This window comes from Gadus morhua, chromosome 8 (genome assembly GCF_902167405.1).
Source record: "Gadus morhua chromosome 8, gadMor3.0, whole genome shotgun sequence".
Lineage (NCBI taxonomy): Eukaryota > Metazoa > Chordata > Actinopteri > Gadiformes > Gadidae > Gadus > Gadus morhua.
Genome location: NC_044055.1, coordinates 22852570 through 22868172, shown reverse-complemented (window position 1 = coordinate 22868172; position 15603 = coordinate 22852570). Strand labels below are relative to the sequence as shown.

Sequence of the window (15603 nt, the reverse complement as noted above, 5' to 3'; positions counted from 1 at the left end):
TGTTTCAGGTAGCTGGTTTTGAGGCAACCCCGAGTTTGTTCGCTCTGAGTTAGTGGAAACTCTGGGTTTTCCGTTTCAGGTAGCAGGTTCAGCGCAACCGAGAGTTAGTTGCTGCGGCAACATACGGCGTGGGTCTAACCTGCTCGGGAGGTGGTTAGACAAGTGTAGTACGGTCAAGTAGTAGACACTGAACATAAATAGTATGTAGGCCTACTAAGTATTCGGATTCAGCCCAGGAATTACTGAAGGCATTTAACGGTCAAAATATTATTAATAAATATTCGAATATATTCGAATACTAATATTAATAAACAAACAAACTTCGAATATGATTTTTGGCCAAAAGTCAAAGCCCTACTCCACAACGAACTGGAGCGAGGGGTCAGGCTGTGTGAGGATGGGCGCAGAAATGAAACGCCACTTGAGACCTTGAAAGGCGGTCTCCGCCTCCGGCGTCCATGCAAAGGTGCTCTGTGGAGGTCAGGGCAGTGAGGGGTGCCGCGATTTGGCTGTAACCGCGTATAAAACAAATAAAAGTTAGCGAAGCCAAGGAACTGCTGCAATCTCTTGCGGGTTGAGGGAGGGGGCCACTCCGCCACAGCAGAGTCCTTGGTAGGGTCCATCTCTATCTGGCCCTGGCTGATTATGTACTCCAGGAAGGAAATGGAGGGGACGTGAAACTCGCACTTCTCTAACTTGATATACAGCCTGTTCTCCAACAGCCTCTGCAGGACCTGACGGACATGGACCCTATGCTCCTCCAAGGTTTTCAAAACAATTAGAATATCGTCAATATAGACGATAACGGTATGGTTCAACATGTCCCGGGGGACATCGTTAACCAAGGACTGACAGACCGCGGGGGCGTTGGTGAGCCCAAAGGGCATAACGAGGTACTCGTAGTGGCCCAAAGGTGTGTTAAAAGCTGTCTTCCACTCGTCGCCCTCCCGAATACGGACCAGGTGATATGCATTGCGCATATCCAATTTGGAGAAGACGGAGGCTCCGTGGAGGGGGACGAAGGCGGAACTGATGAGTGGCAAGGGATAATTGATTTTCACAGTGATGTCGTTCAGACAACGGTAGTCGATGCTGGGGCGAAGCGAGCCATCCTTTTTGCCGATAAAGAAAAAAAACCCTCCTACAGGTGACGAAGAAGGGCGGATGATTCCAGCGGCGAGGGATTCTCCGATGTACTCCTCCATTGACTCGCATTCCGGGCGGGAGAGATTGAACATGCGGCTAATACGGAGGGGGGCTCCGTGGAGGAGGTCAATGGCGCAGTCATAAGGGCGGTGAGGAGGCAATGTCAAGGCGTGGGACTTACTGAACACGGCCCCAAGGTCGGGGTACTCCTCCGGGACGGAGGACATGTTAAGAGGTTCGGCCACGGACTCGAGCTCTGGCGCCCGAGGGGACTGAGCGGACCGCAAGCACTGGGACAGGCAATGGGTACTCCATGACATGACTCGTCCCCCAATCGATCTGTGGGTTGTGGGTCCGAAACCAGGGGTAACCCAGCACGACCGGGGAGAAGGGGCTTGAAATCACCAGAAGAGATATAGATTTGTGGTGATTCCCCGAAACGAGTAGGTTGATCGGAACGGTACGGCGCTCCACCCGTGTGAGTGTCCTCCCGTCTAGCACCTGGGTCTCGATTGGGAGATCGAGAGGAACAGTGTCAATCCTCAATCGCCGAACCAACTCCCGATCAATGAAGCTCTCATCTGCTCCGGATTCCAGGAGGATGGAGAGCTGGAGGGTTTGGTCCTGCCGCAGAAGGACAGCCTCTAGGAGGAGACGGGAGACTGAGGGATTACGGGAGCGACTCGCCAGGATCCCTCGGGTTACTGACGAGCCCGTTCTTTTCCCGAGAGTGAGGGACATCTAGATCGGATATGGCCTGATAGTCCACAGTAAAAACAGGCTCCTGAGCGTATACGGCGTTCCCTCTCCTCAGGGGAGAGGTGTGTGCGTCCAATCTGCATCGGTTCGGGGGAAGGGGACCGCACATAGTGAGGTGGAACGGAAACCGGGGGGAGGGGCCGAGGTGCAGCTGGCGGCTCGAAAGGGGGAGTGGTGAACGAGTGCGAACCCGTCTCTCTGCGGCGTTTGCGTAGGTGATTGTCCATGCGGATTGCGAGAGCAGGTGATCCAAATCCGAGGCCTCCTCCCAGGAGGTAAACCGGTCCTTAAGCTCGCTGCTAAGAGCGTTCTGGAAGAACCCCTGGAGCGCTTCCTCGTTCCAGCCGCTCTCGGCAGCGAGGGTCCGGAACTCGACCGCGAAGAAGGCGACGCTGCAGGATCCCTGGCGAAGCTGCTTAAGACGTTGGAAGGCCTCTCTGCCCCGGACCGGATGATCGAAAACCTTCCATATCTCCTCAGTGAAGGCCTCTTAATCATAACAGACTGCGGAACCGCGTTCCCACACAGCCGCTGCCCATGCGAGAGCCTCGCCCCGCCCCTGCCGATCAGGTAGGCTATCCACGATCTATCGGTGGAGTAGGTCTGGGGCTGCATCTCAAACACGTGGGAACACTGGAGAAGGAAAGACCGACAGGATCCCAGGTCCCCTTCGTAGCGCTCGGGGGCTGGAATGAACGGCTCCCGGGGGGGAAGCCGACGAACCCGGAACTGGGACTGGTGGTTCTGGAGTGTCGGGGGGCTGAGAGCGGACAGCTAGGGTCAGCTCACGGAGGGAGGAGGTGATCTCCTGCAGGACCTGGTCATGTCGGCCCAGGTGAACCCCTTGGCAGGAGATCATCACTCTGAAAGCCTCTGCGTCAGCTGGGTCCATGTTGGCCAGTTCGTACTGTTAAGGAACAGAACGTGGGGACCCAAGTGCTGGACACAGGGAGGCGGAGACAGGGTAAGGGCAACGGGATTTATTGGTACAAGCGAGGCGGGAAGTCAGGCAGGCGGAGGTCCGATAACGGGCAGGCAGGCAGGCAGAAGGAGAACTAGAGAAGGGGAGAGGGGATTACTAAGGGAGCAAGGAATTGGACCAAGACTTAACAAAGAGCTGGTAGGACGATTCAAACTTGTTTGTTGTAAACGACGAACTTCCGCCGGCTGATTGGAAAACCCCGGCTGAAGTAGGGAATGTTGATTAGCATATTACCGGCAGGCATGTTGAGGGAATGAGGACCAGAAACAACCAGCGGCCACCAGATGGGGGTGTTGGACCGCGTAGCAGGACATAACGTAACAATGATACACTTTAAACACTCAAATTTACTAGCTAAATTCAATACAATACAAATATAAAGTAAAAACAAGTGTTATCTGTATTATGTTATTTCGTCTTTGGCAACATGAGCTCGAATGTTTTTTGAAACCTGCCTGGCAACGGACAATCGCGTTATGTTTCGAACACGGATTACGTAGGCACAATTTTCGCCCCTGGTACAATTTTGGTGTGACAGTGCCAGCACGGGCTTCAGAATATGGGTTCAAGTTCGAAATAAGCACAGAAATATAATTCCATAACTTTTAGGGAATAGGTAGGCTATTCCATATGCATGAGAATTGGGACTTTTTAAGCTTCACATAAATGCGCGTTACTTGGGAGACGAACCCCGCACCCATAAATTCATGACTCGCTACCTCCACTCTACCACTCTCTCACGGGGACACATTGCACAACAGTAATCATTGTCTACATAAGGTTCAACAAGGACTATCAAATAGCAAATACCCTTTGATGAGAACCCTTTATCTCTCATAAAGAATATTCTCAGGCGATGCCAAGGGATCGGGCCCAAAAGAGCCTCTGTCGGAGAGACCCCTGTAAGATACGGGCCCCGAGGTCCACGGGAACACCCAGTAACGGTCAAAGAAGGGGCTAGGAAGCTGCTCACGCCAATCTAATCCGATAGATTTAGCTGAAAACCTGCTCCCCACCAGGTTTGGTTGAGGGCATAAGTCACCATGGTGATACAGCGACGCTAAAAGAGATCGACTTTCGTGTCCCAGCTAACCCAGGCTCAACATACAACAACACACGCCAGGTATGTTGAGCACAACATACCTGGCTAACCCACTAATCGAGGTTCATAGTACAGGCCACTGGTGGTATAATATGTCCCCTTTAACAAAATTTCTAGGGGTGCCAGGTCAGTCAGAATCAGGTAATTTTAGGTTATCAAGATCAAACTCAGACACAGTCACAGTCAAAATTAGGGCCGTATGAAATCCGTTTTATTTTTTTCCAAATTCCGTTTTGTTTTTTTCCAAATTCCGTTTTTTCCGTTTTAATTTTCATTAATTCCGTTTTTACACTTAAAATCATCAGAACGAGTGTCAAATAAGTGCGAACGAATACAATTTCAGTGATGTTGCTAGGTACGCGTCCTGCGTCCCTGACGCATTAAAATCTGAAAGGACGCACTAAACTCACTATCCATGCGTCCCGGGGACGCATCTCATTTTCCCCATGAGAAACGAAACATAGTGAACATTAAACAACTCGTGTTTAATCACAGTAACTGGCCAAAGAAACCTTCTTGTGAGCAGATCGGACAACCGCTGTTTCAACCCTCTGCGCATCTACTTGGCGCAGACGTGATCCCCTGTACAAAGTATCGCGACATGCTAATTTAGCCGCTACCAAAACAACTAGCTCGTCACCGCTGATTTCATTTCAACAATTAAAAATACGAACTTCATAGTAAATAAACCCACGTTTCCACTGCTCGATGCTGTGCTCATTCGTGTCGAATGAGCAAATCAAACAGGATTTTTTTGCAATCCTTCTGATTGAATATATGTACATTTATGACAAAATCGTGAGGACTAGGCTTGTGACACACACACACACACACACACACACACACACACACACACACACACACACACACACACACACACACACACACACACACACACGCACACGCACGCACACACAAATGTGGCACTCGCGCGGTAATACCTCATTGCCGCCACCTAGTGATCATTATGTGCAAATGCACAGCCTCTCATTAAAATGACTTAGGGGTCATTTGACCCCTCTTGCGGCGCTAGGAGTAAGTAAAAATGGCCCGGCGTTTCTAGTGTTAAACATGAACGGTTGAGTACTCCAGCTCTAACCATATCATACCACCATCAAGGAGTTTAACACTATTAATTTAATTTAAGAAATAGAATAATAATAAAAAAGAAACACATTTTTTAAACTGGGGAGTCGACTCGGGACCCATTGAATTTCTCAGGGACCCACCCAACTCGCCACCTGTGGGTCCCGGGGACTCACTACATTGAAAACCTATCAACATCACTGCAATTTAATCAGATAGAAGACTACATTTATTAAAACATCACAACATTGCACTGTTTTTAGTGCTTCAAATAAAAACATGACATAAATATTAAAGTGCTTATAAACTATTTTTTTATAAACTCAAAGTGTTGTTTGAAGGGGCGTGCCCTGGCTACGGCGTTCATTGTTTTTCATATGGATTTTGGACTTCAAGTGGTCATCGCACGTATCTTTGCGTTTCCAATCGATAGTATGTTGACATATTCTACAAAACACCTGAGTGATAGAAGTGTTTTGGATATTGTTCGGCTCTGAATTTGGGGTTAGAACCGAATTACGGGCGCTTCAACTTCTTCTTCGGCTTCTTGTTAGGAGCGGGACCTATTGTTTGCGTGGTGGACCGGGGATTTTTTTTTAACATTGTTGTGCGAGTGACTGCTAAACATTCAGTGACGTTAATGTCACCTGTGTTGTTTCCCTTTTCCCTCAAAACTGAATTTCACCAAAATAATGGCGAATTCCGCTGCATTCCGCTGCATATTGTAAATGTGACGTCTGATGTGCCTTGTCCCTGTTGTACTTTTAATACTTTCCTGCTTAATAAAATAATTAAAAAAAAAAAAAAATTAGTTGATTCCGTTTTTATTGTCCAATTCCGTGATTCCGTCCGCGTTTTCGTTATCGCGGATTTCATAGGGCCCTACAAAATTCTTAATTCCACTATTGTTTTCTTATATGAGGTGTATGTTTATAATGTTTCCTTTCTTGTTAAGTAAATTGATATGTGTATTAAAAAATAATATATATATATATATATATAAAATGCTTGCACTCTTCGGCATCATTGAAGAGATAGGTGAGAAGAGGCTCTAACCCTATATTATGCATCAATTCAAATAAAATCAACATTTGAGAGTTTAATATTATAGCAATAATGGTAGTTATATAATTTACAGCAATTGCAATAGTAAAAAGAATACAATACTTAAAAGTATGTTTTGTCCAAAATGATTCAATCCTCAATTTACCCACAATGAGATCTAAGGCATCACACAGGAAGAGAGGGGTGAACAGGTTCTCTTTTTACAATTACGACTGACTGCCAGCCTACCAACATAATCTGTTTCTCTGACCCTCTTTCACATCTGCATGGGCAGTTTTGATTAACGTTCGTTAACAACCACAAGGAGGCAGCAAACCCTGAAACAATGGACAGTACAATCATGCTCACCACACATACATACATAAGCGATAAACACATGCATACATACATGGTGGTTGGATACAACAGAATGACATTCTTCAATCATTACAATGCCGCCCAATGTCATATATTCATAGCAATTAATGAGTTAAACTCTTTCAAAACATATTTTTCAATTCCATTTTTCTATGGACCGCTTATTTATCTGTCAATCATCAGCTCATTAATTTAAGGCAGGACAGGCTGTCTTCTTCTGTATGCGTGACACGTCTCGCCCTGCTCCTCAGATAAGTCACTCCCTGCCCTGTGTTTCAATTAAATTTTATTTGTTTAGCCTTAATCACCCTTACACTCTCAGAGGGCTACACAGGCCAAATATTTATGAAACCCCCCTTGACCCAAGAAAAAACTCCCTTAAATCAGCAAGGAAGAAATCTGGACAAGAAACACATAGTAGGGGATCCCTCCTTCCAGGGATGGTCAGGAGTTCAATAGGTCCCATAATTGACACACCGGTAAATACAGGCAAAACATATTGAATAGACGAAGGGGTGCTGGCTGGTTAACCATGAGGAGAGTCCAGGCATCCAGTCGCAGTCACCGCAACACGCTACAACAGAATTAAAGGGGAAAAGTACATAGTGGAAATGTATACTGCTACTAATTTAGTAACTTCATTAACAAAAGCACAAACACGCAGTGGTCTTCACATCACATCTGAATCTTTTCCACACCCTTATGTTCCAAACGCAAGGCTGTAGAGGTGCGATTTAAGCTTTGCTTTGAATAGCTCCACAGAGTCAGCTTCCCTGATCACCTGTGGCAGCCTATTCCATAGGGGCTCGATAGGCAAACACTCTCTGTCCAGCCAATTCCTTGTTAACCTTAGGTAGCATTAGAGTTAGGTAGACCCGAGAACAATGAATTACAATAATCAAGTCTTGATGACGTAAATGCGTGAAACATTGTCTCTGCATCTGCTGCTGATAACATTGGTCTGATTTTTGCAATGTTTCTCAGATGGAAAAATGCAATTCTAGTTATGCTTCTAAGATGTTGGTCGAAGCACAGCAGAGGGTCGAATTGGACACCGAGATTTCTGACGGATGCACTTTGTGAGACATTCACAGTGAGACATTCTCCAATTTTCTCTGGTACAGTTTTGAGCCGATTTATTATCTGCTCTGTCTTCCCAGTAAGTTGCAGGAGGAAAGGGAGGTTCGATATAGGCCGATAGTTGCTGACTAATTCAGGATTTAGGCCAGGCTTTTTGAGTAGCGTTTTTTGCACCATAACTTTGAAACTGGAGGGGACAATTCCTGTTGAATGCAAGAGATTCATAAGCGAGAGGATTACAGGTCCCATCCTGCCTCGCAAGATGTGTAGGACAAGTTGCACGGCAAGCATCAATTTCCTCTCTGATCGATTGAATCTTGTTTTCAAAGAAACCCATGAATTTACCTGCTAAGAGGGAGGAGCCTACACTCTTTTACTGAGTCAGGCTCTTCACCGTGTCGGGGAAGAGTCGTATGGGGTCAGCGGTCTCATTAATAATGAATGCACATAGAAGGATTCACAAATGTATTTTGTGATTTATGTACGAATTACTCTCTTCTCAAAAATACATTTCAATGCACACACAAATGGATATCGGTATGTATAAATGTAAAATGTATCCATAAACAAAATTAAGTTTCACAAACACATTTCTGATTCACACACAAATGTATCTTGTTTTAAATAAATGTAATATGAATTAAAATAATGTTTGCAATTTTCATGTAGGCTATTTGGATGTTGTTACATTCATATACAAACTGTTAAACTTGAATTTATAAGGCGCTTTTCATTTGTGAACTTGTTTACATTTGTGTGTGTGTGGTCTGTATTTATGTGTGGATTTTTCAGACTCTCCTGACGTGGCTGGATTCAAAAAGGAACTCTGTAGCCAATCAGATGACTCCCTCGTTTTCAGCCAATCACTTGACTGCAGTGACTGGGTTTTTACATTGTCGGTGCCGTTTACTACTTTAACGGCACCGACAATCCCAAAACCCAGTCGAAACTAGATGGAAAAAGTGTGTAGCTCAAATCGCAGCTTTTACTTCTTCGCCACCTAGAGATTGTTACGTACGATCATTCAAAAAACCCACGTTATTTCCCATAGACATTTGACCGAGGGAACCGGGAGGCTCGGAGGCTGGACTCAGAGGTCGGAACTGCAGTCATGTGATTGGCTGAAAACGAGGGAGGCATCTGATTGGCTACAGAGAGTTCCTTGTTGAAAAAAATGCATTTGTGAATCTAGCGACGTCAGAGCCCTGTTTCAGGTAGCTGGTTTTGAGGCAACCCCGAGTTTGTTCGCTCTGAGTTAGTGGAAACTCTGGGTTTTCCGTTTCAGGTAGCAGGTTCAGCGCAACCGAGAGTTAGTTGCTGCGGCAACATACGCCGTGGACCTAACCTGCTCGGGAGGTGGTTAGACCTACTCTGAGTTTGTTGTCTATAAGGCTGAAGGCAGCTCTCCGACAGAAGGAAGTGTTAGAAATGGCATGTCCTTTTCTACGAGAGCCTGTGGACGTAGAGGCTGCGATCCTCAGAGGGAATCTCCGTGAGGAACGATTATTAAGACCCCGGTTGGATATACTTTAATTTCCTGATAATTTTCTTCACGAGCGCTATCGTTTTTCAGCGCAATCTATCATTTATTTAGACCACCTTCTCAGCCCCCATGTTAACTGTCAAACGCACCGGGGGCATGCTTTAAGTTTATTTTTTTATCGCAATTAACGCATGTGCAGAATGATCCGCCCCGTGAATCCCACCCGCTCTGTACTAGTCACTTCAACGTTGTGGCTTTCCCATGATCAGAGTAGCTGACTAACCACGGACCTATAACTGCTGCAAGTCAAGAAACTCATTTTAAGAATGCAAGGCAGAAAAGACCCTGGTACTGCTTTTAACCGGATGCTGTTCTTCTCTACATGCACATGCTCAGCATAATCGTCTGCATTGTTCACTGAAGTAAAACCCTTTGAGTAAACTGTTCAACAAAATAACTTGTCCCAGGCCACAGCCCGTGTTCTAATAAAGACAATCTACTTATTATGAGGATTTTTTTATTTCCTGAAAGCACAAAAAAAAAAAAGTAATTTATATTGGGTATGTTTTTAGAGCAGGGAACAGTATCCCAGTTTGCACCTCACCCACCTGTAACTTATGTTCCAAAATGTGGATCTCCAAAGCATCCTTTTGCATCTTTTGAATCGTTACAATTGCATGGAGGTTGGTGAGGGCATCTGGTTCAAGTAGGGCAATGACGCCATCAGTAACTGGAAGAAGATGATTAGACAGTGCAATTATTACTTGAGCCAGAATATTGCCCCATCTAATTTGCAACGCGCTGGGTTGCGTGTACATATTTAATTATTTTGAATAACCAACCTCTTATACTTTAAAGGCACTTCTATCCTGGGGGCTGGGGGGGATCAGAGGAGCTCCCCCCAGGGATGCCCTCAGCTACAGGACGCATACTCTGTTGGCTGAGGGCCATCTCCTCAGCCTCTGAGAGGGCTGCAGGTGGTGGACCCCCTCCAGTCTGCCGGGCCTCTGCATTTTTTCGATTTGCTAACATGGAGGAAAATGTTCCCCGAATATTCAGTAAGCGCTATTTTGAAGACATATGTATATATATATATATATATATATATATATAATGCATTTTGCCTAGGTGTAGCCTTCTAATATATCTAAATCCTATTAAATATTGGCAGTGTTGGGGTGGCTGGGAAATGTACTACTTACATTTACTGCTTAAATATAGTATACAAATATATAATACATGTTGAACATAGCTGTTAAATTAGGTAGAGCATGCAGGCAAAACAGCACAATTGATTTGATTTAAATTAAACATTAGTTTACCTGTTTAAACTATATTTTTGTACTTCATTTGCTGCCAAGTCCTCGTGGGGCAACCCGGGGTTGCGTAAATTGACACACACACACACACACACACACACACACACACACACACACACACACACACACACACACACACACACACACACACACACACACACACACACACACACACACACACACAGTCTTGCATTTGTGACCTTTTTAGGACTCCAGGTAGGGCCAATCATTCTGAGGACCCTGCTTTTCTGTCAACATAGAGGGGTAAAAGTGACATCACTAGGTTCAGAAAAAAATCAGTTTGATCATGTGCACTTGAAACTGTGGAAACACTCATGTAAACCAAACCTCACTTTTTGACAGCATGTTAGGACCTCTTGTCGCCGCCCCTCAAGGCGGGGCAAACAAGTGTGTGTATAAAACCAAGTGGAGACCAAAGTGGATTATGAATATTATCCACCCTCATCTGTAGTTAAACAGTTTTCTGACCATGTAACTGTTATCTCACCTTAATTTCTGTACTACCATAGCCTGGCCAAAGCCTTCCTACGCAATTCCGCTCGATTATCTTCTCCCTTCGTAGCTACGTCTGGGATTTCAGCCATTGACCTGGATTACTCCAGGAGAATTCATGACCTGGCCAGTCAGCTAACGGAGTGAGGCAGCGCAAGAATACTACAGGCTATCAGTCAAGGGCTGATCCAGTCTTTTTGAATGTAAACACCTCCAGTAAACAATCGTTTCTCAATACCTGAATGTCCAGTCCCTCTGTACTGTACTCTGACAGGAACTGACAATTTCACTGCATTCTTTACATTAGTAATCATATGCATGTGACAAATAAACATCCTTGTATCCTTGTATCCTTGTACGAAACGATAGTGTAGAACGAGGGGCTGGTCAAGACCAGGTTAGTACTACCACTAAAGACATTATATTGTTGTGCTTTGTAAACTGTATTTTTATTACACTTTTTCTGTTCAAAATAAAGATTGAAGAGTGCATTAATTACAGTACAGTAATTTCAAGTCAACTGACTTAAAATGAAAATAAAATGCTATAACCCCCCCCCCCCCTCCCCCGACAACAAAAACATGTCCTGCCACCCCCACCACTGATCTCAAAAAGAAACTGGATAGCACATCCCATGGTTTCTGACAGTTTCAGAGTGAGGCCACACGCAAATCGTGGCGGCCATTTTGTTGGGACCACTTTCCTGCTTGAGACCAATGATTATGACGGGCGATGAATATTATATATAAGATATTTAATGAATTTGCATATTATAACATGAAAATACACACTGTGGGAATTTATTTGTTCCACTCTACACAAATAAACAAATAACAAATAAATTCCGACAGTGTGTATTTTCATGTTCTGGCTTGCAAATATCCATTAAACTTGTGATTATAAATACAGTTATTGAAATAAAGTTATTGAAAGCTACCAATGGGCCAGGTTCTAATCATCAACACTAATAAAATACGATAGAGGAACAAGTTTCAATATTTTTATTCAAGCAAACACAAGCTCTATAACAAGGTTTATGAAAACTTGAAATTACTATAAGGCTTAATATGCAAATTCATTAAATATCTTTTATATAATATTAATCGCCCGTCATAATCATTGGTCTCAGGCAGGAAAGTAGTCCCAACAAAATGGCCGCCACGATTTGCATGTGGCCTCACTTTGAAACCATGCGAAGCGCTATCCAGTTTCTTTTTGAGATCAGTGCCCCCCACATATTAAATACCGTACTAAAACAAATGTCAGAAGCAAATGTCATAAGCAAAAGAAATTGCTTCCCACCATTCTTTAAGAGGTTGACTAACCTTGCATTAAAAATACTTTTGGTTAGGCGGTAGAAAATTAGAGAACACACTTTTTTTTGAATATTTTCCTTATCCTGAAATCACTCACCCCCAATTACATATAAATGCATGCAGTTATTATTTGAAACATGAGACAAAAAAATATAAATTGTTTCATTACCTGAAACATCTGCACTGACTTGGCTCGGTGAAGAGTGCAATAACTTGCAGTACAGTACAGTAATTTCAAGTCAACTGACTATTACAAAATTAAAATGCAATGTTGCCAAACCCCCCCCCCCCGACAACAAAAACATGTCCTGCCACCCCCCTCCCCCCTTCCCTGACAACAAAAACATGTCCTGCCCCCAACCCCGACAACAAAAACATGGGGACTGGAGAGCAGATGAGTACTGACAACGAAAACATGTCCTGCCACCCCCCCCCCCCCCCCCCCCCCCCCCCCCCCCCCCCCCTTATCCCCCGACAACAAAAAGATGTCCTGCCACCCCCCACCCCCCCCTGACAAAACATGTCCTCATGTTTTCCTTGTGAGAGACACAATCCTATTCCGGACATAGTACTTAACTGCCCTCCAGTCCCTGTTCTTGAGCGCTTCAGGACTCCTTCTGATGCACTCCTCACATTGTTCCTTTCCGGGGGTTGTGCCCTTTGTGATGAACCTTAGGATAGGATGAGACAGCTTCAATATTTCCCCATGCACAACATAGAAGCAACAAGACAGACAGATAGTAAACCAATGTCAAAATTTACGCCCGGACCACCACTGACACCATCCCCCGTCAGAAAATACTTCCAACGTCCCTGTCAACAGGTGTTGGAAACGGTGATTAATGCACATTTTATTTATGTGCATTACCACGGATGCGCATCACTAATTCGCATCAGTTGGATTGAAACGCAACTATCGTGTAGTGAGTGGGCAAGTGGGCAACTTATCAAGAAAAAAGTTAGAATCAGGTCAATCAGTCAGTACCTTCCCATTTGCGACTCCACAGCAGCAACTTCCTTGTCACTCCATTTTTTTGTTTGGGAACTTGGTGCCGGGTCTGAAAGACACAACATTTAGATAACACTTGTAAATCATGATCACAAACGTTTCACTCTTGCTCAACAACCTTACTGAACTTTCTCTACCTAGTCCTTATTGAAACAACATTACAGTTTACTTAAGATTGAACTTATTTTATTGATCATGTGATTCACCTGCTTTAAAATTTGAGTGACAACCATATTTCAATTGCTCAAACGCATTGTTGAGTAGGCCAAAACAACAAAAACAAAAAATGAATTAAAAGCTTTCTGTGTCTCTATTTTTTTTTACACAATCTATGTCTGCAATTCCTAAGCCTAAGAGCACCAAGGTAACATAGTATTTAATAGCTGCACTCCTGACAAAGACCTTATCAGCTTTTTAACTTATAAAGTGTTGATTTGCAGTTAGAATTATCTAACTAACAGGAAACCATGAAGGCAGACATGAACCCTTACATTCCATACCTGAATGAGTTGTTTTAGGCTTCTTTTCTGCTGAACTGGTTGATCTTTGTGAGACTGAGACAAAATGTAGAGAAAAGAATAGTGGAAAGATAATTAATGTCCATATACATTAATTGTGCAAAATACAGACCTTCTTAGGAAGACATTTCCCAAAATACCTCTGCTGTCTGATGATGAAGATGAAGGTTTAAAAGCTGATGATCGTCTTGGGGTGGAACAGCGCTGGGGTCGCACTGATGAGTCTAGAAAAACAAGGAAGAATAACCCAAGTATACGCACAACAGTTTTTCTCAAAAGTGAATTTCATATTAATTCTGTTTACTTTAAATTCTGTGTTCAAAGGAAATTAATTTACAGCACTTTTTTGAGGACAATACCTGAGTCAGAAGGCTGCAGCAAAAGTTCTGAAGATGAACTTGATTCTGACATAGGAAAAGTGCAAGAGAATAAGACCTTCATTAACTATCCACAAACTCACACTAGTTAATTTACAGCCAATCAAAACTACTTAATAATTAACAACATATTAAATACTAAAACAAATGTCAGAAGCAAAGGTCAGAAGCAAAAGAAATTGCTTCCCACCATTCTTTAAGAGGTTGACTAAAAGTCTGCTCCTTAACCTTGCATTAAAAATACTTTTGGTTAGGCGGTAGTAAATTAGAGAACACACTTTTTAAAAATATTTTCCTTATCCTGAAATCACCCACCCCCAATTACATATTAATGCATGCAGTTATTATTTGAAACATAAGACAAAACGATATAAATTGTTTCAGTACATTACCTGAAACATCTGCACTGAATTGGCTCGGTGGCACCGATGAGTCTAGAGGAAATACAACATTTTCAAAATACCCTGAAATGTTGGAAACTTCCTGAAATGAAAAAACAATCATTCTGTTTCCAAGTACATACCATAATCTTCTTGACTTGTCATACGACTCACAGAGGAGCTGGATCCTGAAAAAACAACATGGGTATCATGTTCATCTACTTAGAAGATTGTAATCAATCATGTAGACAATATTGGCATTTCCATTCTCTTCTACTGTTATTATTCTGTTTCAGTAAAGACCTCTTCCTATCCACTACTGATACATTATTTACAGTCAAATACAAATTCCTTACCACTGGCCTCAATGGACTCTTCATTCAGACTCTCTTCTTCATCATCCCACTCTTCTGTTATTGTCTGAACAGTTTCTGGAAAACAGTCAAAACACAAATGAGCCAAAATAAGCACAATACATGGACATGGTCATTTTCCCTACACCCTACACTTCTTACCTCTGGGCTCTATGGTAATCTCTTCCAATGTTTTCCCTTTGAAGTCTGCCAACTTTCCCTGCTCGCATGCCATCAGAATTTTGCTTATTTTGGCTAATTGCAGAGTCCCCTCTGGCAAGCGGTAATACTGCCTGTGGATTCTTATGTCGTGCCCTAAAAACTCCGCCAACTGATCAAGTTCGGTGTCTGTAAGGTTCAGCACCTTGCTCAAGGTGGCCACTTGCTTTCTGAGTTTCGTCGAAGAGAGGGTCTGCGGCTGCTCAGCTCCACATTCTCTTGCGTAGACACGAATGCAGTCTGACCCCTTTAAGTGAGATGCACTGCCAGGCCTGGCGAATAAGAAGTCATTGTCAGGTAGGATCCCGCAATTTGATCTCTCCTTTGCAAGCAGATCCAATGACTTGACCATAGCAGGGGTCAATAGCACCGGCACCTTCCTTCCTCTTTTCCCTCTTACTTCCATGCGTGAAAAGTATTTGCATAGAATTTTTTCCACCTCCGATAAGGCATGAGCGATGTCATCATGTACAGGTGTTGACACCCTGGACAAGTAGGTCGTCAACAACATCTTGGAAACCTCTCCTTGTCGACGCCGA

General features: G+C 43.8%; 1 protein-coding gene across 1 annotated transcript; it reads right to left on the bottom strand.

Moving 5' to 3' along the window:
* Positions 1–13667: 13667 nt before the first annotated feature.
* LOC115548684 (suppressor protein SRP40-like) lies at positions 13668–15080 on the bottom strand. The gene is made up of 7 exons (XM_030363444.1): positions 15008–15080; positions 14849–14923; positions 14636–14680; positions 14505–14546; positions 14095–14139; positions 13876–13959; positions 13668–13771 (listed from the first exon to the last, which is right to left on the bottom strand). Exons 1-7 carry the CDS (start codon positions 15078–15080, stop codon positions 13668–13670), a joined length of 468 nt encoding a protein of 155 aa, XP_030219304.1.
* Positions 15081–15603: the final 523 nt, after the last annotated feature.

Excerpts from the sequence above, each read along its gene's own strand:
- LOC115548684 (XM_030363444.1), bottom strand. The coding sequence starts at position 15,080 with ATGGCATGCGAGCAGGGAAAGTTGGCAGACTTCAAAGGGAAAACATTG. Across the intron at positions 14,924-15,007 it reads GATTACCATAGAGCCCAGAG|AAACTGTTCAGACAATAACA; the intron begins GTAAGAAGTGTA and ends ACTGTTTTCCAG. Across the intron at positions 13,772-13,875 it reads TTCATCATCAGACAGCAGAG|TCTCACAAAGATCAACCAGT; the intron begins GTATTTTGGGAA and ends ATTTTGTCTCAG.